General features: G+C 42.9%; 1 protein-coding gene across 1 annotated transcript; it reads right to left on the reverse strand.

Annotated features, from left to right (window-relative positions):
- Positions 1 to 4,249: 4,249 nt before the first annotated feature.
- Positions 4,250 to 22,587, reverse strand: LOC108309241 (lysozyme-like protein 1). Its single transcript, XM_017535447.2, has 4 exons — positions 22,449 to 22,587; positions 21,801 to 21,959; positions 5,249 to 5,327; positions 4,250 to 4,468 (listed from the first exon to the last, which is right to left on the reverse strand). The coding sequence occupies exons 1-4, from the start codon at positions 22,585 to 22,587 to the stop codon at positions 4,399 to 4,401; spliced, it is 447 nt and encodes a 148-aa protein (XP_017390936.2). The 3' UTR covers positions 4,250 to 4,398.
- Between the last annotated feature and the right edge of the window lie 440 nt (positions 22,588 to 23,027).

A 23,027-nucleotide genomic window follows, 5' to 3' on the forward strand; every position in this document is an offset into this window, starting at 1 on the left:
TTGGAGACGCACAGAAACTCTTTCTGGGTCTCTTGATGAAGGCTTTATTTTTTAAATTCACCTTGAAGAGATTAAATTGTTCCTGTGGATCTTGCAGGGGCTGGCTTAGAGTTTGTGGCATATTTGAGACACTCAAGGAAGCGTCTGTGTGGAGCACAGGTGAGTGCTTAGGCACTCCCCACTTGTAAAGGGACTTGGGCGTGTTCTGTCCCTGAGTTCTGAAGATCCCACAGTGCAGTCGGGGTCTCTTGGATTCTCTGCTGTTGCACTGTGGCCCCTGGGCAACAGTTACCCCTTCTGTATCTCAGGGACATGTGTGGAGTGAAGGTTACATCCCCTCTATCCCAAAGTTGTTGGGAGGAACATATGAAGTAATAAACATGAACCTGGTTTGAAAACAAAAATGTTCTAAATGCAAGGTCTTATTTGTATTCCTTCTATGATTCCACATGTGTCCAGTGGTACCAAAAATCATCATCAAATTTTTTAATTAATTAATTTTTTTAAGAGACAGGGCCTCACTCTGTCATCCAGGATGGAGTGCAGTGGCTCCACCACGGCTCACTGCAGCCTCAAACTCCTGGGCTCAATGATCCTCCCACCTCAGCCTCCTGAGTAGCTGGGACTACAGGCGTACACCATCACACCCAGCAAATTTTTGAATTTTTTGTAGAGATAGGGTCTCACTATGTTGCTCATGCTCGTCTCAAACTCCAGGCTCAAGTAATCCTCCTGCCTTGGCCTCCTATAGTGAAAGGATTACAGGCATGAGCCACTGTGCCTGGCCAATACCTGATATTTTTGAATGTTAACTATTACGTGTTTAGCACTGCAGCAGGGACTGTGGAAATATAGCAGTGAAAGACGTGGTTCAGGCCTCAGGGGGCTTACAGGCTAGATGAGGACACCAATCCCCAGTGACCTAATCCTACGGCACACACCAGCCGTGAGTTCAGAGGCAAGCACTTTAGGGGTTAAAGGAGCAAGAGCTTTATGTTGGCGGGGGCCAGGCTTGAACAGGCTGCAGGGCAGTGGCACAACCCCCAAGTCCGGGAAAAACCAAGAGCAAGGACACCCGAGGGGAAATGATATGCTGGGTATAAAAGGCATCAAGGGAAAATTGCAGAGCAGACCAGAAAGCATCGAGGAACAACGGAACAAGTTGGCATACGAAGGGCCAGATGCTGTGGAGAGTAAGGGGTATCCCAGGAATCAGGCAGAGCTGAGTGCCCGAGGAAACCATGTCCCCACATAAACCGATCGAGACCCTCTAATACCCAATGGTCTGCTCAATGTGTCTGGTAACCAGCAGATCATGTGGCCATGAGGAGAAAATGAAAATCTACTTCCAAATGTCTTAGAAACTACAAAGAATATGAGTGTGGGTTTTTCTAAAATATGCTTTTGTTAAACAAGGATAATTCAGGCATAGAAGTAGTCATTTTCTCTTGAATTGCTGAAGGCATTAATTACGGAAAATCATCTGGGAAAATGCATTTTTTCATCCTAAATTATTCTTTATAGAAGTAAATCAAACATGGGGAAGGGGAGGAGTAGGATGGCATGCTTAGAAATTTTGTCAGTTTTGCAAAAAGACGGATGAGTCTGATGATAGGGCAGCCAATATCCCTTCACCTTGAATTTTAAAGCACTTATTTTTGGAGTTGGTTTAAAAAAAGGATCTTTCCCCTAGTCTTTGAATGGCTGGTGCCAGGTTCATGCCAACTGAGCTCATAAATAGGTGCCACTGGTTTTAATGAAGCAGAAATTTGGCTAAGAATGAAGATTGCAAGGCAGATGGCTAACAGGACAATAATAATGAAAAATGCATATTTATGGCTGTCTATAAGCATGCATTATTGATTTAGTGCAGCTTAATGGATTCTACATTTTTCAGATTTTCTTCAGGTATCTTATAGAATTATCTTTCAATTCTTAGATGGGGTTCAAAAGCTTTTTTTCCCCAGGGTTTGTAATGCCTGTCAAATTGTCCCAGGATTACATGTCTGTTTAGAAATATATTACATATTTATTTATTTAGGCAAGTAGCAGTTAGGGGTTCTTTTGTTGTTGTTGAGTTGGAGTTTTGCTCTTCTTGCCCAGGCTGGAGTGCAATGGCATGTTCTTGGCTCACCACAACCTCCGCCTCCCAGATTCAAGCAATTCTTTTGCCTCAGCTTCCCGAGTAGCTGGGATTACAGGCATGTGCCACCACCCCTGGCTAATTTTGTGTTTGAGTAGAGATGGGGTTTCTCCATGTTGGTCAGACTGGTTTCGAACTGTTGACATCAGGTGATCTGCCTGCCTTGGCATCCCAAAGTGCTGGGATTACGGGTGTGAGATACTGCACCCGGCCCAGGAGTTCTTAAAGCCTATGCATGCAAGTGAAGCCAGTGGGCAGAAAAGGAGCCATTAGTGAGGCCCGGGGAGTTGGCAACAAGAGCATAGTGAAGGGCTATGTAGGCGCTGTCACTGTATCCATCAGTCTGATCAGCAGAGACTTTCTTCTAAGTGGAAACTTATTTATTGACATAACCAATTCTCCAACAAACCTCAATTAAGGGCCTTTTCTAGGTCAGATTGCATTCAACACGAGCCTACTACTTTCACCTAAATTTAGAGCTCCAGCCAGCTCTGCCCCAGCAGAATAGAGGCATGTGGATTGATAATGGGCAAGAGAAAATCCAGCAGGTGCCACGGAGCCACCCTGCCATGGGAGCTAGGAGGGCGCCATCCCTGCGTGGAGCAGAAGGCATCCTGGGAATATCCCTCTGGGGTCTGAGATGATCGGCTCACTGCCATGTCACCCAGACTTCCATCAGAGAGTCACCAAATTCTTGGCTATACAAATAAAATCTGCATGTCTAAGGTTAAAAACAACTTTGCCGTGGGCATGTCAGCATGGCTTTTTGAATTGGATAGGTTTAATTTAAATCGGGTGTTTCCAACCTTTGGCTTCCCTAGGCCATACTGGAAGAAGAAGAATTATCTTGGGCCACACATAAAATATACTAACACTAATGGTAGCTGATGAACTAAAAAGAAAAATCACAAAAAAAATATCATAATGTTTTAAGAAAGTTTACGAGTTCATGTTGGGCCACATTCAAAGCCATCCTCGGCCACATGCAGCCCATGGGCCGTGGGTTTGACAAGCCTGATTTAAGTAGAAGTTGGAATAACATGGGGAACTCTCTGGATATTGGGCATAAGAGCTGCAATTTTATCTATTTGGACCCATTAGAGTTTCCAGCAGGATTTTTGCATAAAAGCTGCAATTTTTTAAAAAACTGCTGTAGAGACAGGGTCTTGCTATGTTGCCCAGACTTGTCTTGAACTCCTGGCCTTAAGCAGTCCTCCTACCTTGGCCTCCCAAATTGTTGGGATTATAAGCATGAGCCACTGAGCCTGGCTGGGGTCTTATTTTTTTCTCTGGAAAAAAATATGACCTCCCTTTCCCTCCCCTCCTCCCCCTCCCACCTTTCTTGACAGAGTCTTGCTCTGTCACCCAGGCTGGAGTGCAGCGGCACCACTCCACTCACTGGTTCACCTCTACCTCGTAGGTTCAAGTGATCCCCCAACCTCAGCCTCCAGAGTAGCTGGGATTACAGGTGTGCACCACCACGCCAGGCTAATTTTTGTATTTTTAGTAGAAACAGCGTTTCTCCATGTTGGCCAGGCTGGTCATGAACTTCTGACCTCAAGTGATCCATCCACCTTGGACTCCCAAAGTGCTGGGATTAGACATGTGAACTGCTGTTCCCGGTGACGTTTTTCATTAATAGCAAAATACATCAGGAAAAACTTGGAAAATGCAGGTTACAAAATACGGAAAATACAACTGAGAACCTTTTTGAGAATTTCAGTCATTAAACCATGAATCTCAGTTGCCCTGTCTCTCTGCGTCTCTTGCATGCATGTGGGTAGATGCATGGTGCCTAGCTTGTGGGTATGCATAGAAGCTCCTTCTGGGGACTTTTAAGGGGACTCGGCCCCTCATGTGCTCCTAGCTCTCACTGTCACCCTTCTGCATGCGTCCTGTTCCTGAGGATGGCCCTGAAGATGAGGGAGTCTTATTTTTGACATGGGCAGATGTTTCAGGGCCACAGGAACCAGGACTCCCTACAATGAAGAAGGAAGTTTGTTTCTCTCTGGGCTAGAGCTTTGTGGAGGTGATTGTTCAAGTCTTAACACCATGCTATTATGATGTCATTGAAACAGAGTCAGGGTGAAGATATTAAGTGGAAATATTTATTTTCTTAAAAATGTAGCTTAGTTTTCCCTCTCCAAGTTTGAGAAGGAATATTGGGAGGACGCGGGATGACATGACACAGGCATTTGGACATTCACTGCAAACCCTGGGGCGTCGCCGCAAAGCATCCTGGGTCCAGTCCCAGCTTAGGAAACCTCACAGCCTTTTTTCCACTCGGACAGGTCTCTGCCCTCGCAGTGTTTCCTCCAGCCTTGCCTGAGGATGAGAGGGAAGCAGGAGCAGCAGAAAGAAGCATGACAATCCAAATGGTCTTAGGGTCAAATCCTACAGAAATTAACCAGAATCACAGCGGAACCCTGGGTTGGGTCTCATTTGCTTCTGAGATCCAAGGACACTGCCCTTTTGCCTAGTTCAGACTTTTCTCTCTTGCTTCTCTCCTAGCCATTGTTAGCTTCAGCAGCAAGCAATCAGCTTTGGTAAGGATGGGTCATTTCATGACACACCCACATCTCTGAAAATGCGGGTTCTCTGAGTGGGTGGCCCGGCTAGCAATGTTCACTAGAACACAGCAGCAGGGAACGCAAGGTCCCAGGCTCAGTCCTGGGGAGGCTTCTGCTGAGTCGCCATGTCACAGACCTGCTCACTTTCCTCTTTCCCTGCAAAGTGTTGCTGTAACCTTCCAAATCTTATCCAAGTCTAGAGCAAACTCAACCTTTCTGGGTTTTTTACTCTGTTGATTGACTCAATTGACTCTTTCCAAGTCACTAGAAAATGCCTTTCCCCATTGTTTGGAATCGGTTCAGATGAAAAACAATTGCAAACTAACTTAACTCAATCCCATTTCTCCTCTCCCCTTCCATCTACTGCTGTGCTCCCTGCACGCCTGCCCGCCGATGGAGGAGAATATAGACAAGGTCTCCTTCCATTGGTTGGACCGCTCTGCGGAGGTGAGTTGTCAATTCCACCATAGTTGTGATGAAGGCACACACTAGGTTTTGTCCATGCAGCCAAAGTCTCCCAAGGAAAGACTCTTACCAATAGTTCATTCCTTCTGTCTCTTTAACAATTTTCCTGGCACAGATAATCGCATCTGTGAGGTCATCAGTGATCAAGGCTGTAAAAGAGAGAAGACATCAGGGTTAGGTGAGATTTTGTTGTTGGAGAGGGACCCCAACTCAAGTTTACTTCACTTTCTCACTCTTGTTGGAATGGGAGGTTTGGAAGAACTATGATTTTCCCTGCAAAGCTGCAATCTCATTTTTGTTAAGCTTCTTCAAAAAGACCTTTTTTTTTTTAAGACCATCTTCATCTTGCACTACCTGATGTTTCAGAGAAAGAGCCCAGTCCCGAAGGGTTTCTGGAAAGGTGTTTAGAGGAGATGCCACGAATGTTTTTACGTCCTAAAGAAATAGGCGCAGGCCAGGTGTGGGGCTCAGACCTGTAATCCCAGCACTTTGGGAGGCCAAGGTAGGGGGATCACTTGAGGCCAGGAGTTTGAGTCCAGTCTGGGCAACAAAGTAAGATCCCGTCTCTACAAAAAGTAAAAATCAGCCAGGTGTGATGGGCACACCCCTAGTCCCTACTACTTGGGAGTCTGAGGTGTGAGGATCACTTGAGCCCAGGGGGTGGAAGCCGCAGTAAGCCGTGTTCACACCACCGCACTCCAGCCTGGCCAACAGAGTGAGACTCTGTCTTAAGGAAAAAAAAGGCACATAAGACAGGATAGTGCAATGTTTTCTGTATTTGGGTTAGTTTGACGTGTAAGGTCTCTTTAGAGGTAAATATTAAACTTTTGTCTATTGTCATTTCAGTTTGTGCCTTAAAATTTTTTTTATCCACTTTTTTTTTTTTCTTTTGAGACAGCATCTCATTCTGTTGCCCAGGCTGGAGTGCAGTGGCACAGTCTCGGTTCTCCTGGCTTCAAGCATTCTCCTGCCGCAGCCTCCCCAGTAGCTGGAATTACAGGTTTGTGCCACCATGCCGGGTTAATTTTTGTATTTTTAATAGAGATGGGGTTTCACCATATTGGGCAGGCTGGTCTCGAACTTCTGACATCAAGTGATCTACCCACCTTGGCCTCCCAAAGCACTGGGCTTATGGGCGTGAGCCACTGTACCCAGCCTAGGGTGTTTTTCATACGCAGAAAGTTTTAAGTCAAATACGTCTATCTCTATCTTTATTACTTTTCCTTTTTTTTTTTGAAACAGGATCTCACTCTGTCACCCAGACTGGAGTGCAGTGGCGCAATCATAGCTCATTGCAGTCTCAACCTCCTGGGCTTAAGTAATCCTCCCTTTCACTGTGTTGACCATTTTTATTATTTGTACTTATTGTAGAGAGAAGGTTTCACTATGTTGGACTCCAGGGCTCAAGTGATCCTCCTGCCTTGGCTCCCGAAGTGCTGGGATTACAGCCACCTCAGTGCCTGGCCATTTATTACATTTTCTATTGTTTCAGACATAACAAATCTTTTGATTCAAATGTATTCATTGATATTCACATTCTTTCCTGCTTGCCTGAAAGTGGCCTCAAAATCCTTCTCAACACAAACACGACAGAAAAAGGTAAACAAATTTTAAAAGTCCAATATCACTTCTATTGCAATTTGGTTCTCCAGGAACAGATGTTAAGATGGATTTGGGGTGCTAGATATTCCTCAGAGATCCACATCTATGAAAGGAATGGGGAGGGGGGAAGCGGGACGGGCAGATGGAGATGTCCGCGTGAGATGCAGACCCAGCAGTTCCTCAGGCGGCCCAGCCATGAGCTCCTGAGTGAGCACTGTCCATCAGAGATGTCCAAGTTGGACCCACATGCCCGGTCCACATGCTTCTACTCATGTGTCACTGGGCATGGGCCACCCTGAAAGGGAACAGCCTGCAGCTGAGGCTGATCCTGAAGCAGGTGGCGGGTGCTGTCTGCTCATCACACAACTGCAGCTGAATCTTCCCTTAGCAGGGGATCTGGGAGGCCCACATCCATGAACACCACAATCGCCAATCAAGGACAAAAATACTCAAACTACTTGATCTCATTTCTGCTCGTCAATTAAGCAAAGATTTTTTTTTTTTTTTTTTGAGGATTGGGTAATGCTTGATGTTGACAAGGGTGCAGAGAGGCAGGTTCTCTGGAATACTTGTGGGTGGGAGTAGAATAGATTCAACATCTCAGGAAACCAACGTAGCAGCATGTGTTTAGAGCCTTAAAGAAGTTCTTACCTTTTCACCTAGTAACTTCTCTCTCAGGACTTATCCCAAGGAATATTTCCATACAAAGTGATTTACTGTAACTTTATTATTAGAGTTAAAATGAAAAAATCTAATTGCCTCATAATCAGTGATGTTCAAATTAATCATAATACTTTCATATAATTCAATAAAGAGGGATTTGAATTATGTTTTCCCAGGATGTTTAATAATATGGAGAAATGCTCCCCATGCAATGTTAAGTTCCCAATATCATAAAGATATCCATCAAGAGCTGTACTGTCCAATATGGCAGGCATTAGCAACATGTGAACATTTAAATTAAAATTATATTAGTTGACAGATGAATGGATAAAATGTTTATATGGAGAGTGGAATATTATTTGGTCATGAAAAAGAAGGAAATGCTAACATTTGCAACAAAATGAATGAACTGAGGGACATCATGCTAAGTGAAGGAAGTGAGACGCAGAAAGACAAATACCACATGATTTCACTCATATGCAAACTGTAAAAACGTTGAACTCATAAAAGCAGATAGTAGAGCAGTGGCTAGTGAGGAAAATGGGGAGATGCTGATGGAAGGGTCCAAACTTTCAGTTATAAGGTCAAGAAGATCTGGGGAATCTAATGTACCATATGGTGATCATAGTTAATTATACTGTACTGCTTACTTGAAATTTGCTGACAGTAGCCAGGCGCGGTGGCTCACGTCTGTAATCCCAGTACTTTGGGAGGCCAAGGTGGGTGGATCACTTGAGGTCAGGAGTTTGAGACCAACCTGGCCAGCATGGTGAAACCCTGTCTCTACTAAAAATAAAAGAATTAGCTGGGCGTGGTGGCACATACCTGCAGTCTCAGCTACTCAGGAGGCTGAGGCAGGAGAATCACTTGAATCTAGGAGGTAGAGGTAGTAGTGAGCTGAGATTGTACTATTGCACTCCAGCCTGAGTGACAGAGCTAGAGTCTTAAGTGTTCTTCTCTCTGTCTCTTTCACACGCACACACACACACACGCACACACACACACAAGGTAATGATGTGAGGTGATGGATTTGTTCAACTTGATTGTGAGAATCATTTCACAATGCATACAAAATCAAATTGTCATGTTATTTACTTTAAATATATACTATTTTGATTTGTCAATTTTACCTCAGTAAAGCTGAGAAACATGTTAAAAACCATAAATTCTAATTAATTAACATTAAACACAATTAAAACTTTAGTTCCTTATTTGTTCTAGCTGCATTTCAGACACTTGAGAGCCACTCATGGCTAGTGGTTCTCATGTTTGAGGGCACAGATGGAAGACATTTTCATTGTCATGGAAAGTTCTATTAGGCAGCACCAGTTTAGATTACAAAAAAAGACAGTCATTAGCTCACTAGTATTTAAGAAGATTTGGCTCTTAACTGTGGGATCACCAGTGGTCTGAAGTCTGCTGCATATTTTCTAAAATTTGTTTACAACAGAAATGCACTATTTTTGATACCAGAAAAAATTTAAAAAGTTAGCGTAAAATGTTGCATTTCAATGGAGCATTGTGATACCAGATTACTTTGTTAACTCAGTTGAAAGTGGAAGTTTTTTCTTGAGCCTGCTATTTCATTGAGTTGCTAATTTTGTTGCTTTCTCAGTTCGGCTTAACTAGAAGATAAATCTAGCGACAAATTTCTTTTAAGCAAATTTATTCTGAATGTGACTTAATTTTCCTTTAAAACAAAATTCTATTAACCAAAAGAAAAACTAACAAAATATATCATCTATAAGAGATAGCAATTGAAAAACATATGCAAATTCACTAGCATTTGCTGTACAGTTCTACAGTGAAAACCAAAGCTATATCAGCTTATAAAAGTCTTTGCCTATCTTCTGGAGATATAAATATTTAGGATAACAGTAGCTATTACCACTAGCTAACACTTTATGGAAATCTTAGTCGATGTCAGGCACATGTTAAATCTCTTCACGCAAAATCTCCATCAGTCCTCAGAACAACCGTTTCTATGGGTACCATTTTATCCCTGTAAACCGAGGCCGCAAGTCCAGATAATGAGCCTGTTTTCCAATCAAGGGCTTACATTCTGTTTTCCTCTGATCTCTTTTTCCAACTTAAGCAAAGATTCCTGCTTATCAGACACCATAGGTTAATAAAGTTGATAATTACAATATATTTTATTAATTTTTCAAGTAATTATCTACGAGGTTATCTAAATTTAAGCATTTGGTACCTGATGTATGTTCAGATTACTTAGAGACACTTTATTTCGGGTGCATACGTACTTGATAAATGCTGAGACACTGGTTTGGGTTTGGGGGTGGTCTGGCGTATTTCCTGGGGGGGGTGGGTTTGGGGCGGTCTGTGTGTTTTGGAGGGACGGTGATTATTTGGTGCTTAGTGGGGCGATCCCGTTCTGTTGTTTTGTTGCTGGAGGTCGTCCCAGGGGTGCCCGGGAGGGTCAGATTTGTGTTGGGGTGGTGGTTTTTTTTTTTTCTTTCTTTGTTTTTTGGGGATTCCTTGTCGGTTTGTTGCCTGGGGTGGCGTGCAGTGGCGTCCTCTGCGCTTCGTTTGTCCTCTCCTTCTTTGTTTGAGGCTTTTGTTGTGCCTTTGGGTGGTTTTTAGCTTTGGGTTTGGGTGCGTTTCCTCAGGTGGCTATGGTTTTGTATTTTGGTCTCTGGGGGTTTTGACTGTTTTGCCCGGGCTGGTCCGGGCATCTGCTCCTGAGGTCATGCAGTCCTGCGGTGTCCTTTTCCGAAATTGCTGGGGTTGTGGGGCAGAGGGGCTGAGCTTGGTTTAGGTTGCCCTTTTTCAATTGGGGCTTTTTGCCATTATTTTTTTTGCTCAATTTACTTTAAATAGACAGTTCTGTTCAGTTGAACATGAATAAGGAAAGGGTTATGTTGAACAGCAAAGAATTGTTTATTCTCCCACATCCAACAGAAAACAGCAACAATCTACACAGAAAGAGCTTCAGTCCTTGTTTTCAGTTATGTTAGCTCTACTTCAAAGTATCTGTCTCCTCGGCGTCCTCCCACCTCCCAAGTGAAATCTGGCAGCCACCACGCCCACGATGTTCATTTCTTCCCTGCTCTGAAGGGAGGAAGGCCAATTTCGGTACCAGGGTGATGAGACATAAGAGTAATATAAGTGAACTAGACTGAGAGTCAGTAATCATTTTTTCCTTAAATGTCTCTTATTTTCATGAAATCTGTGCCGCTGGGGGAAGACACTGTCATCACAGTAGGAATTTTGTACACTGTGTGTATGTACATGTGCACGTATATGAATGTGTGTGCTTATGTGTGCTTTGTATATGTGAATATAGCATCGACTTTCTATTCAAATAGTTTGGGGAAAGTAGGCAGGAGTTTTAGGAATACAATTTGGAATGGGAGTGAGGAGATTGTCTAGCTCCGGAAAATGGGCACGGGCTGGGTGCGGTAGCTCACACCTGTAATCACAGCACATTGGGAAGTCAAGATGGGAGGATCAGTTGAGCCCAGGAGTTCAAGACCAGCTTGGGCAACATGGCAAGACCCTGTGTCTATTTAAAAAAAAAAAAGAAGAAAATGAGTGTAAAGTGTGTCTATACTGTACATGCATATAATGTCACATATTTTGTAAACACACTCTAATGCTAACTTTTTTTCAGGTTCCCATGACAAATGTCCCTACTTCTGTGATATGTGGAACAGAATGACATTGTTCTAACAAAAGCTTCTTTGGCCTGAGGCTAAGGGAGGCCCCCGACGGAGGGGTGGTTAGTATATAAAACCATCATCTTGTTTTCTTTTATAAAGCTATCCCTGAAAATCCCATGCTCTTCACGATCAGAAAGCAGATATAAGTGTACTTTCACCTCTGACCATGAACCACCCAACACTTTAATGTTTTAGAATCTAAGATTGTCTTGCAGATAGACCCTTGCCCCAGGCTTCCTTAATTGGAATGAAACTGAACAATATTAAATTAGTAATCTTCATGTAAAGTCAATCATGACCACGATGGAGTCACAGATTTCTCTTCCCACTGTAAACAACTGGAAAACTAGACAGAACAGATGAAAAATTGTTTTCAGACATTGGACAACTGGCAATGCAGGATCATGATCTTTGAGAGAGAAAAATGCAGTGAGCCCCGTGATTGCCATGACTTTCTGCCCAGAGGAGCTCTGCAGACCAGGGAGGTGGAGCCAGGCAGGGGATGGCCGTCTAAAAGGAGGAGACGGACACCAGACGCCAGTGCAGCTAGGATTTTGTGGAGAATACCTGGGAGGCAGGAGCTACCCAGAAGAAGAGCAGCAGAAATCTGCAAAGGGATTCCACTGAGTCTTTGACGGAAGGCTTAACTGGGTATGCACAGGTAAAATTCCACAGGGCTAGGCAGAGAACTACTGCCAGGAGCAGGGCAGTTACAGACCTCACGTGGGGCTGGGAGACATGACTTCTGACTAGCTCAAGGGAACAACCTTGCTGAATCCTCAGCACATTCAAAAGAGACACTGGGTGAGTAGCCATGCCTTGGTAGTGGGACTAAACAAGCCCTGCCATAAAGACTACTCCAGAACTTCCCTAACAAAGTTTAAGAGCAAGTCTTAAAAGGGTTAAGCTGATCAGAATAAACTTAACTGGTTAGCAAAAGAAATTCAACACTCCCCAGGGTGTGGCAACTCTGGTGACTGTAAAGTCCACACTGTAAGCCTCAGCATTCACAGTGTACTCCAGCCCATTCAAACAATGCTGTCTCCAGAAGGGAATTTCCCCTGTAGGGAACATGCACATTTTGACTTTACTGGTCCTTAGACTGACCCTTTGCTCATTATAATAATAAAAAACACATCCCTGGGTGAAGATTTAAGATGCTAATGAGACATGTGATGTATGAACAGCATGTACCGTGACTGTGCAAGTGCACCGAGAGGACCACCCAGAACACGCTTACTAGCAACACCTCTTCCCACCCACTTGTCAATAACCATGGATGACTCCCATAAAGGGAGCATCCCTAATGCAGTCTTTGCTGTCTCATCCTTACGAGCAGACCGCCCTGAAGTCTCTCTCGGGGTGAACTGTCCATTCTGCACCTAGCTTTCAAAATGTTCATTTTCTTTTTCAATAAATTAGTCTATGCTACATCTCCTTTGCTGTGTGTCTCTTGTTGAAATTATTTTACACTAAGAAGACAAGACCGGAGAACTCACAACAGCTGTCAGCACATACTCTATATTCAATAAAAAATGATTCCATGCGCAGAGGCTGGGAAATGTGACACATACCATGAGAAAGATCAGTCAGGGAAAAAACACAGAAATGACAGTTGATTGAATTAACAGATAAGAAAATTAAATCACTGCTTATAAATATGCTCCTTTATATCAAGGACTCAAAGAGAAACATGAATAAAATGAAACGAAAGATACAAAAGTTTGCCTAACACCAAATAAAAAGTAGAGTATTTGAAAAGAAATATCCAATCAATAAGCTTAACAGATTAGCATTAAAAAAAATAAAGTAACAGCAGACTTGAAGACATAACAATGGAAACTATTGAAAATAAAACACAGGGAGAAAGGCTAAAAACATGAAGAGCCATGGTGGTAATGGGACAGCACCAGCCATCTAGCATATGTGCCATTAGCATCCTTGAAGGAGAAGAGTATTAGAAGAAAGAATGGCTGAAATGTTTTCGAATTTAATGAAAATTATAAACTCAGGGATACAAAATTGTTAACAAATACCAAGTAAGATAAACACAAATATCTCACATAGCCAAATTGCTAAAAATGAGTGATAGAAAATCTTAAAAACAACTAGAGAAAACAGACATATTACATGCAGGGGACAAACATAAGAAAATCATTGGTTTTCCATTATGCATAAGGCAAGCCAGAAGGCAATGGAATATCTTTAACAATTTGAAGCTGGGTGTGGTGACTCACAGCTGTAATCCCAGCACTTTGGAAGGTTGAGGATTGCTTGAGCCCAGGAGTTTGAGATCAGCCTGGGCAACATGGCAAGACCCCATGTATTAGTCCGTTTTCATGCTGCTGATAAAGACATACCTGAGATTGGCCAATTTACAGAAGAAAGAGGTTTAATGGACTTACAGTTCCACATGGCTGGGGAGGCCTCACAATCATGGTGGTAGGCAAAAAGGAGCAAATCATGTCTTACAAGGATAGCGGCAGGCAAAAAGAGAGCTTGTTCAGGGAAACTCCTATTTTTAAAACCATCAGATCTCATGAGACTCATTCAATATCAAGAGAACAGTGCAGGAAAGAACCCGCCCCCATAACTCAATCACCTCCCACTGGGTTCCTCCCACAACACGTGAGAATTATGGGAGTTACAATTCAAGATGAGATTTGGGTGGGGGCACAGCCAAACCATATCACCCCATCTCTACAAAAAATAAAATAAAAATCAGTCAGGCATAGTGGCATGTGCCTGTGATCCCAGCTACTCAGGAGGCTAAGGTGGGAGGATTGCTTGAGCCCAGGAAGTTGAGGCTGCAGTGAACTGTGATCACGCCACTGCACTCCAGTCTGGGTGACAGAGCAAGACCCTGTCTCAAAACAACAATAACTGGAGAGGAGAACAACTGTCAGCCCAGAATTTTATATGTAAAGACAATGTTCCTCAAAATCAAAATAAAATAGAGATATTTTCAGACAAACAAAAGCAGAGAGAACACTTGCTAGTAGACCTCTACCCTAAAAAAAAGACAAAACCAAAACCAGAAAGAAGTTAAAGAAATTTTTTCAGCTGAAGGGAAGTGATATCAATTAACTACCTCCCCAAATAAATCCACCAAAGGAATGAAGAGTATTGGAAATAGTAGATATGTAATAAATATTGTAGAACCTTTTTCCTCATTTAAAAAACTATTTAAAAGACAATTGTTTAAAGCCAAAATAATAAAAATGCATTGTGAGGTATATAAATGTAGAAGAAAAATGCATGACAACATGGCATAAAGGATGGAAAAATCAAAGAATACTGTTAAGAAACTTGTATGTTACATATGAAGTGGTGCGTTATTTGAAGGTAGAATGTGATACGATAATGATGCCTATTGAAAACCCTAGAGTAATTACTGAAAACAAAGTAGAGGTATAGCTAACAAACCAATGGAGGAAATAAAAGAGAATAATAAAATATATTTTTAAAAATCCAAAAGAAGGCAGAAAAATGTAACCAAGAATAGATGGCACAGACAAACAGAATAGCAAGATAGCATTTAAAACTAGCCATATCAATAATCACACTAAAGGTAAATGATCTAATCAAGGTTCCACAAAGTATGGCCCACAGGCCAACCTCCTGTTTCTATAAATAAAGCCTTATTGGAACACAGCCAGTCCCATTCATTTACATACTGTCTATGGTTGCTTTCACACTCTGTAATGGTTGAGTAGTTGCAATAGAAACCATATGACCTGAAAAGCCCAAAATATTTACTATTTGGCCCTTTAAGAAAACATGGTTTACTCACTCCTACTGAAAAGCAGTAATTATCAGAATGCATATAAAAACAACACATAACTACATGCTACCTATAAGAAATTTACTTTAAATATAAAGACACAGATGAGTTAAAAGTAAAAGGATGGAAAGAAGAAACATATTATGCAAAGATTTCCCTGAAGAAAGCAAGAGTGGGCTATACTGCTGTCAGATAAAGCAGATTTCTGGATGAGAAATAGTACCAGAGTTAAGGAGAAACATGGACTCCAGTGATAAAAGGGTCAATTCACCACGAAGACACAACAGTCCTCAATGAATATGTGCCTAACAACAAAGCTTCAAAAATGGACAAGACTGAAAGGAGAAATAGAAAAAACTAAAATGATAGTTGCAAATTTCAATATGTATCTCTCACTATATGATAGTTCTGATAAGAACTATCTAGTAAGTTCTAAGAAAATCAAAAAGGAAATAACAGTCATTTACAGAACATCTACCCACCAAATATAAAAGACACATTTTTTTTTCAAATGTACATTCACCATAAGATGGCTTTGCTGTGCTGTAAAATAAGGTTAAAGACGTATTAGAGGTTTGAAACCATACAGACCAGGGGTCCCCAACCCCAAACCACGGATCAATACCAGTGCATTGTCTGTAAGGAACAAATCTCACAGCAGGAGGTGAGCAGCGGGCAAGGGAGCTAAGCTTCATCTGTATTTACAGCCACTTTCCCTTGTTTATATTACCATCTGAGCTTCACCTCCTGCCAGATCAGAGGCTGTGTTAGATTCTCATAGGAGTGCAAACCCTTTTGTGAACTGCACCTGCGAGGGATCTGGGTTGCACGCTCCTTACAAGAATCTAATGCCTGATGATGTCACTGTCTCCCATCATTCCCAGAAAGGGCTGTCTAGTTCCAGGAAAACAAGCTCAGGGCTCCCACTGATTCTACATCATGGTGAGTTGTATAATTATTTCTTATATATTAAACTGTCATAATAATAGAAATAAAGTGGACAATAAATGGAATGTGCTTAAATCATCCTGAAACCATCCTCCTCCCCCGGTCCATGGAAACTTTGTCTTCTACAAACTGTTCCCTTGTGCCAAAAAGATTGGGGGCCACTGATGTAAACGATAGTCTCTGACCATAATGAGGTGTAACCAGGAATCTATAATAAAAACTCATTCCTCTCTGGGCAAGGGGGTAGTAACGGCCTGTGATTCCTATCCCTCACTTCACCACTGCCATGTTTTTTCTATGATTTGATCAGATTTTTGAAAGTAAAGTCTTTATTAACATTCCCCTCCAGTTACCCAGTTTGTGTTTGTTCTGTCTTCCAGCCAGGATTCTTTATGATACAGGAAGCAAAAAATTTAACAATTTGGTTTTCAGAAAATGTACTCATTCTATGCTCAAAATGTATTGATAATTTGGTAGCACAGAATTTTATATTGGAAATGGTTTTCCCTCAGAGTTTTGAAGACGTTTTTCCATTCTCTTCTAGCTTCCAGTGTTGTGGTTGAGAAGTCTGATGTCACTCTGATGCTTGATTTCTTTGTATGGTACACTTTCTTTTTAAAATGGAAGCCTGTTGCATATTCTGTTTTTCTATAGTGTTCTGAAATTGGATGAGGCTGTTCCTGAGTGTGAGTGTAGAATAATCAATTGTACAGTAGTTTCTCTTTATCCAAGGGGGACACATTCCAAGGCTCCCAGCTGATTTCTGAAATGATGAATAGTACCAAATTCTATATATGCTATTTTTTTTTTAAGCCAGAAAACTGAGACAGCTACTAAGTAACTAATGGGCATGTAGTGTATGCAGTGTGGATACACTGGACAAAGGAATAATTTATATCCAGTGTGAGACAAAGCAGAATGGTGCAAGATTTCATTACACTACTCAGAATGGCATGCAATTTAAAAGTTATTAATTATTTCTGGAATTTTCCATTTAATACTTTTGAGTCACAGTTGACCCTGAGTAACTAAAACTATGGAAAGCAAAACAATAGACAAGGGGTGACTACTGTACTGGTCATGTGATGAACCTTACAAATGGAAATCACATGCTCTTTAGTTCTGGAAATGTTTTTTAAAGGTTGTGTCCTATCTACTGTTTCTCTTCTCTCCTGCTAAAACATATTTTTTTATCCATTTATTTTATCATTCTTATTTCTCCTATTTTCCACTTATCTCTTTCTTTTTTTCATTCTGCTTTTAGAGTGATTTCTTCAATGTTATCTTCTTATTACTTTATTGAGTTTTCCATTTCTGTTATCACATTGTTAATTTCCAAAGGCTCTTTATTTGGTTCTCTGAAAGTTTCCTTTTTCTTTCTTTTTTTTCAGACAGAGTCTTGCTCTGTTGCCAGGTGCCAGGCTGGAGTGCAGTGGCATGATCTTGGCTCACTGCAACCTCTGCCTCCTGGGTTCAAGCAATTCTCCTGCCTCAGCCTCCCAAGTAGCTGGGACTACAGGCACACGACACCATGCCCAGCTAATTGTTTTTGTATTTTTAGTAGAGACGGTGTTTCACCATGTTGGCCACGATGGTCTTGATCTCTTGACCTTGTGATCCTCCCACCTCCTCGGCCTCCCAAAGTGCTGGGATTACAGGTGTGAGCCACCATGCCTGGCCTAAGTTTCCTTTATCTTTTTCAAAAAAGGCATCTTGCTTTGTTTCATCTAAGCATCCTCTCTTACCTGTCTGAAGATATTAATGATAGTTTTCTGAATTCAAAGTTTTCATTTCCTTGCATAACCTCTGCTTTCAAAAAGGTTTTTTTTTTTTTTGAGATGGAGTTTCTCTCTTGTTACCCAGGCTGGAGTGCAATGGCATGATCTCGGCTCACCGCAACCTCTGCCTCCTGGGTTCAAGCAATTCTCCTGCCTCAGCCTCCCGAGTAGCTGGGACTACAGGCATGTGCCACTGTGCCCAGCTAATTTTTTGTATTTCTAGTAGAGATGGGGTTTCACCATGTTGACCAGGATGGTCTTGATCTCCTGACCTCGTGATCCACCCACCTCGGCCTCCCAAAGTGCTGGGATTACAGGCGTGAGCCACCGCGCCCGGCCCAAAAAGTTTTATCTGTTTGGTTTTTGCCTCATTTTTTTCATGTCACTGCCATTCCTCTGAAGTCTGGTGATCCCTGGCTCTCTGCAACTATTTAAGAGAGGGACACTAAAAGCTGGTAGAGCCCTGTGCTCAGAGGTGGGGATTTTCAACTGCGGATCTCACTGCAGGGAGGTTTGATCAGTCTTGTTCACTGGGGAGTTCCACTCAGAATCACTGGTTATTTCTTTTCAATTTGGCCAGATCTCTAGAAGAAAATCTCATCTGGGGAGTCAGTCCTGGCTGCTATCATTGTGAAATCTGAGTGGAGAAGGTGGTTGGGACTACAGAAACTATAGCTTAATTTCCCATGTCTGTGGTCTGGAGCTCTCGCCCTCAAAGGCTGTTGAGGTCTCTCAGTTGAGAGGTTTTCCACTTCACTCACCTAGAGGGAGAAGTCTCAGTATTCTGCCAGGGTGAGGAGCAGTCAGTAGATGAATGCCTCAGGAAGGAATTGGATGTTCTAACTATTCCTTAATGGAACTTTAAATTCATCTTCACTCCAACTTCCAGAAGTAGCAGATGCTACTGATTTCTGAGCTTTGTTGTTGTGTTGGTTCCATGTTTGCTTCTCAGATTTCCCACTGCTGGTTTAGGATTTAGATTTCTTTAATCACTGAATTAGTCACCACTTGCCTTCTGCTTTCCAGCTTCTAAATGTTGAGGTATAGTTTCCTCTTCCATTTATCCTGTATTTATGGATTTGTCTTTTTATCTTATTGATTCTTGAATCCCTTTAGTGTTAATTTAGTAGGACCCCAAGAGGGAGGAGAGGTGTGTTGGGTTTCTATTGCTGCCCTAACAAATTACCACAAACTTAGTGGCTTAAACACCGCAGAATTTGCTGACAGTTCTCTAGGCTGGAAGAGTGATGGGGATTCACAGGGCTGAAGTCAAGGTGCTGACAGGTGTGTTTTCCATTCTGGAGGCTCTGGGCTCATTTGGGATTCAGGAGAGTTTAGTTCTTTGTGGGCGTTGAACTGATATCCCTGTTGCTTGCAGGTTGTCACCTGAGGGCCATTCCCAGCTTCTAGGGACCACTCACATCCCTTGACTCACGGTTCCTTACTCCATCTTCACAGCCAGCAATGGTGGGTCGAGACCCTCTCACACTCTGAATCTCTCTTCCTTCTTCTGTCATTGGATCTGTCTCTGACCACAGCTGGGCAAGATTCTCTGCTTTTAAAGACTCATAAGATTAGATTGGCTCACCCACATGGTCAGGGATAATCTCCCCTGCCTAAGCTCAGATCCTTCCTCACATCTGCAAAGTTCCTTTTGTCATGTAAGATAACAGAGTGAGAAGTTTCAGAGATTAGAGAGTGGACATTTGGAAGGTGGGGTCAGCCCACCATGGGAGTTAAATGCACACATTTAATCCTCATATTTGACTGACAGACTCCATTGGTGAGCTCTTAGGGAAGGCTAATAAGATTGACCAGGACAGGGAAGGATTCAAAAGTCATGCCTATGGGAAAGTGAATATACTGAATGTTTTAGCTCAGAAGATAGGAAACTGGAGATGAGAGATACTTATAAATCATTTGCATACAGTTAATACGTTTTTATGTGTAACATAAAGCAAATTTGTTTTGAATAAACCCAGGAGGAAAAACTAGGATTGGTATAGAAGGCTAGAAAAAGACAGATTTTGGCCTAACAAAGGAATGTTCTAAATTAAAGGCTGACTAATAATCAGGAGATGTATCTCAGGAGGTAGTGATCATTCTTTATTAATGTTAGCGTAGGGACAATGTACTAGGTAAACTGACATGTTATTCAATCATTCATACATTTAAACCCATATGCTGATTACTTCATTTTCCAAATTTTCATTTACAGTCAAAAGTGGTTGGTTATTATTATTAATATAACATTTTGAGAGTAAGAGAGAGAAAGCACTGACATACCTTTTATTACAGCATATTGTTATAATTATTCCATTACTATTGATTGGGATAACATCTTAGTGTGACTAATTTATAATTTATGCTTTGTCATCAGTATCTATGTATAGAAAAAATTACAGTATATACAGGGTTAGATATTATCTGCAGTTACAGCATCAACTGGGAATCTTGGGATATATTCCCCCTTCAATAAGTGGGGGACTCCTGGATGTGGCAAAGAGAAGTTAAAATAGTTTATTTTCTGTCCTGAAAGAATTTGCAATAGAATATTTTATGACTCTCTCTCTGACTTCACTCTTGTTCCTCATTCTCTCCATTTATTCAATAAACATTTACTGAGCTCCTGCAATGACCAGACGCCATTCTAGGCATTGAGGATACATCAGTGAATGAAACAGAACTCTCTGCCCGCAAGGGACTTACACTCTAGAGGGAGCGCAGAAAAGATGACTTCAACTGAGCTCTGTCCTCTGCCTGTTCAGCATCTCTGGCTTCAGTCTTCTGTCACCAACTGTGACCGTCATTCAGTCTTTTTGTGGCACTTCGCTCAGTAACTGCAGTGACACTTAAATGGCCTCTGCTTTAATCCGTCCCACACCCCTCTTGCAGATTGATCCTGCTGAAGCAGGGCTTACTTAACTGACCTCTCTTGGCTTCCTCTTGCAGGCAGAAATCAGTGCAAGCCTCTTAGCCGGGCTCTCCAGGCCCTTCAAGCTCAGGTGGTCATTAGCCTCTCCACCTGCCTTTCTGGCGATTCCTCTTCAGGTCACTTTGTTACAGAAGGATGAGCCTCTCCTTACTCTCTGCTCACGCCCCATACCCTCCTACAGGCACCTCTTTGCTTTTGCTGTTCCCCTGGCCGGGGATAACTTTTCTCTCTCTTTAGTCAAATCTTTCCCATCTTCTAAGTCTCAGGTCAAATATCACCATGTTTACAGAACTTTCCATGGTTTGTTAATACCGTTACTTTCCTCTGAAGCCCATGACACTCAGTGCACTCCTGCCCACATCATTTAGCTTCATGTAAGCACATATTCTCTTCTCTTTCATGTCACATGGAAGTTTGGTAAAGCAGAATTCATGCCTGACATATTTTGTTATCCTCAATGCTGTACCCATATGGATTTCTAGAATGACTAAAGTAAAAAACATGGAAGTGAGTTCTAGTTTAATTTAAGACATGTGGCGAGCTAAATATAGTGGCCCACATCTATAATTCTAGCACTCTGAGATGCCAAGGCAGGAGGATCTCCTTAGGCCAGGAGTTCAAGACCAGCCTAGGTGGGACTCCATAGCAAGACTCCATAGCCAAATTATGTCTCTACAAAAAAATTTAAAAACAGCCAGGCCTGTGCCTGTAGTTCTAGCTACCCAGAGGAGGGAGGATTGCTTGGGCCCTAGAGGGCAAGACTACGATGAGCTGTAATCACACCACGGCATTCCAGCCTAGGCAACAGAGTGAGACACTGTCTCAAAAAAAAAAGAAAGAAAGAAACATAAAGTGTATTCATCTCAATCTGCACAAAGAATTACAAACTGCATCCTTTGAGCGAATTGCTTATGGAAAGCAGCTGGCAGGCAGCTTCCTTTTTCTTACCGGAGACATCAAATACCTGTAACCTGAAAGGGCAGTAGGGTCGTTTGTCCATCCCCCTGGTTTAGTGGAGGGCTTCATAAAAACTCTCCTACATGGAATAAGTCATCTTTGGACAAGTCAGCCGCAGGATCCTGAGTGCCACTTTGGAAACTGTTGCATAATTTACCAATCTGGAACAGAACTATTTGCAAGTCTGAACTCCACGTTTTAGTTAGAGTAAAACATGGGTGGCGATCCCATTGCCGGCTTTCTCCCCCGGGCTCACTGGAAAGTCAGAGCCTCACCTGAGCAGGGGACGTGGCAGTGGTTCTGCTCCTGCAGCGTTCCTTGTCTGCACCAGGTGAAGCTGTTGATCTGGAAGATGCCGTAGTCGATGCTGCCGTCATCCAGGACCGTCTGGGCCGTGGTGTTGTAGCCGCTCTCGTAATATGCCATGCAGATCCCTGGAGGGGCAAAGCCAGAAATGCCAGCAAAAGAAGTGCATCGCTTGCTCTAAGCCTGGTCTGAGGGTGCGTTTCCTGATCACGGTTCCCTGACTGCTTCCTCCCAACACACCTCGGGGCGGGGCAGGACAGGCGGGCACCCTGAGGGGCACATGGGGGCTGGGAGGGGGCACCTGAAGCTGGACACCCAGTTAGGAGCTGAGCCTAGACAAAAGTCAGGTGCCCTCCCCACAGTGCCAGCAGAAGTGGCATTATTTTCCCTTCCCCGATGGTGTCCTGAGGACAGGACTCCAGGAATAAGGAAATCAGGGGCAGGGGAGGAAGGAGAGGAGACCCAGAGAGCCACAGTTAGGCTAGCAGCCAGCCCTGGGTGCGGTGGGGGCAGGGCATGGACCGCTGGGAAGACGCAGCAGGGAGTGTGGCCGGGACCTTCAGCATCTCAGGGCAGAGGTCAAGGACAGAAAGAGATCAGGAAAGAAAGAATCTCACAGTTTCCAAGGCTGAAGCCCCAGTAATTGTCCAGGCCAGCCCTCGAGAATATTTTTGCCAGTTTGCAGCGAGTGTAGATTTTGGACTCGGCGCCTATGACCAAGCAGCCAATCAGGGTCAAAAGGCCCGCAGCCTTCATCCTCAAAGTCTGCTGGAGACAGAACCTGCCAAAGAGCAGGAGACCGGGTCAGACGATCTTGATTCGGGAACTCTGAAATCCAGGGGCGGAGACTATGCACAGCCCTGCCTAGATGCTGCCTGTCACTTTGGTCATTCAGAGCCACCATCAGGGAAAACTGGCCACTCCACAGTGCAGGGAAGGAACGCGACTGCAGGCTCTTTCCCTAATGCTTTTCCCTACAGTGACTTCCAAGTCAGCGCTGTGTTCTCAGGATTCAGCAAGTGAAAAAATTAACCCTCCTTAATACACATCCAGGTGAAACTTTTAGGATTTCTATTTGAATTCTATGAATAGAAAATAGAATACAAGGGTGAAACATTCCCTATACCACGGACCCTTGAACACATGGCTTTGAACTGCGTGGGTTCATTTTTTGGGAATTTTCTTCTGCCTCTGCC

Source organism: Cebus imitator, unplaced genomic scaffold (assembly GCF_001604975.1).
Source record: "Cebus imitator isolate Cc_AM_T3 unplaced genomic scaffold, Cebus_imitator-1.0 Scaffold92, whole genome shotgun sequence".
NCBI classification, from domain to species: domain Eukaryota; kingdom Metazoa; phylum Chordata; class Mammalia; order Primates; family Cebidae; genus Cebus; species Cebus imitator.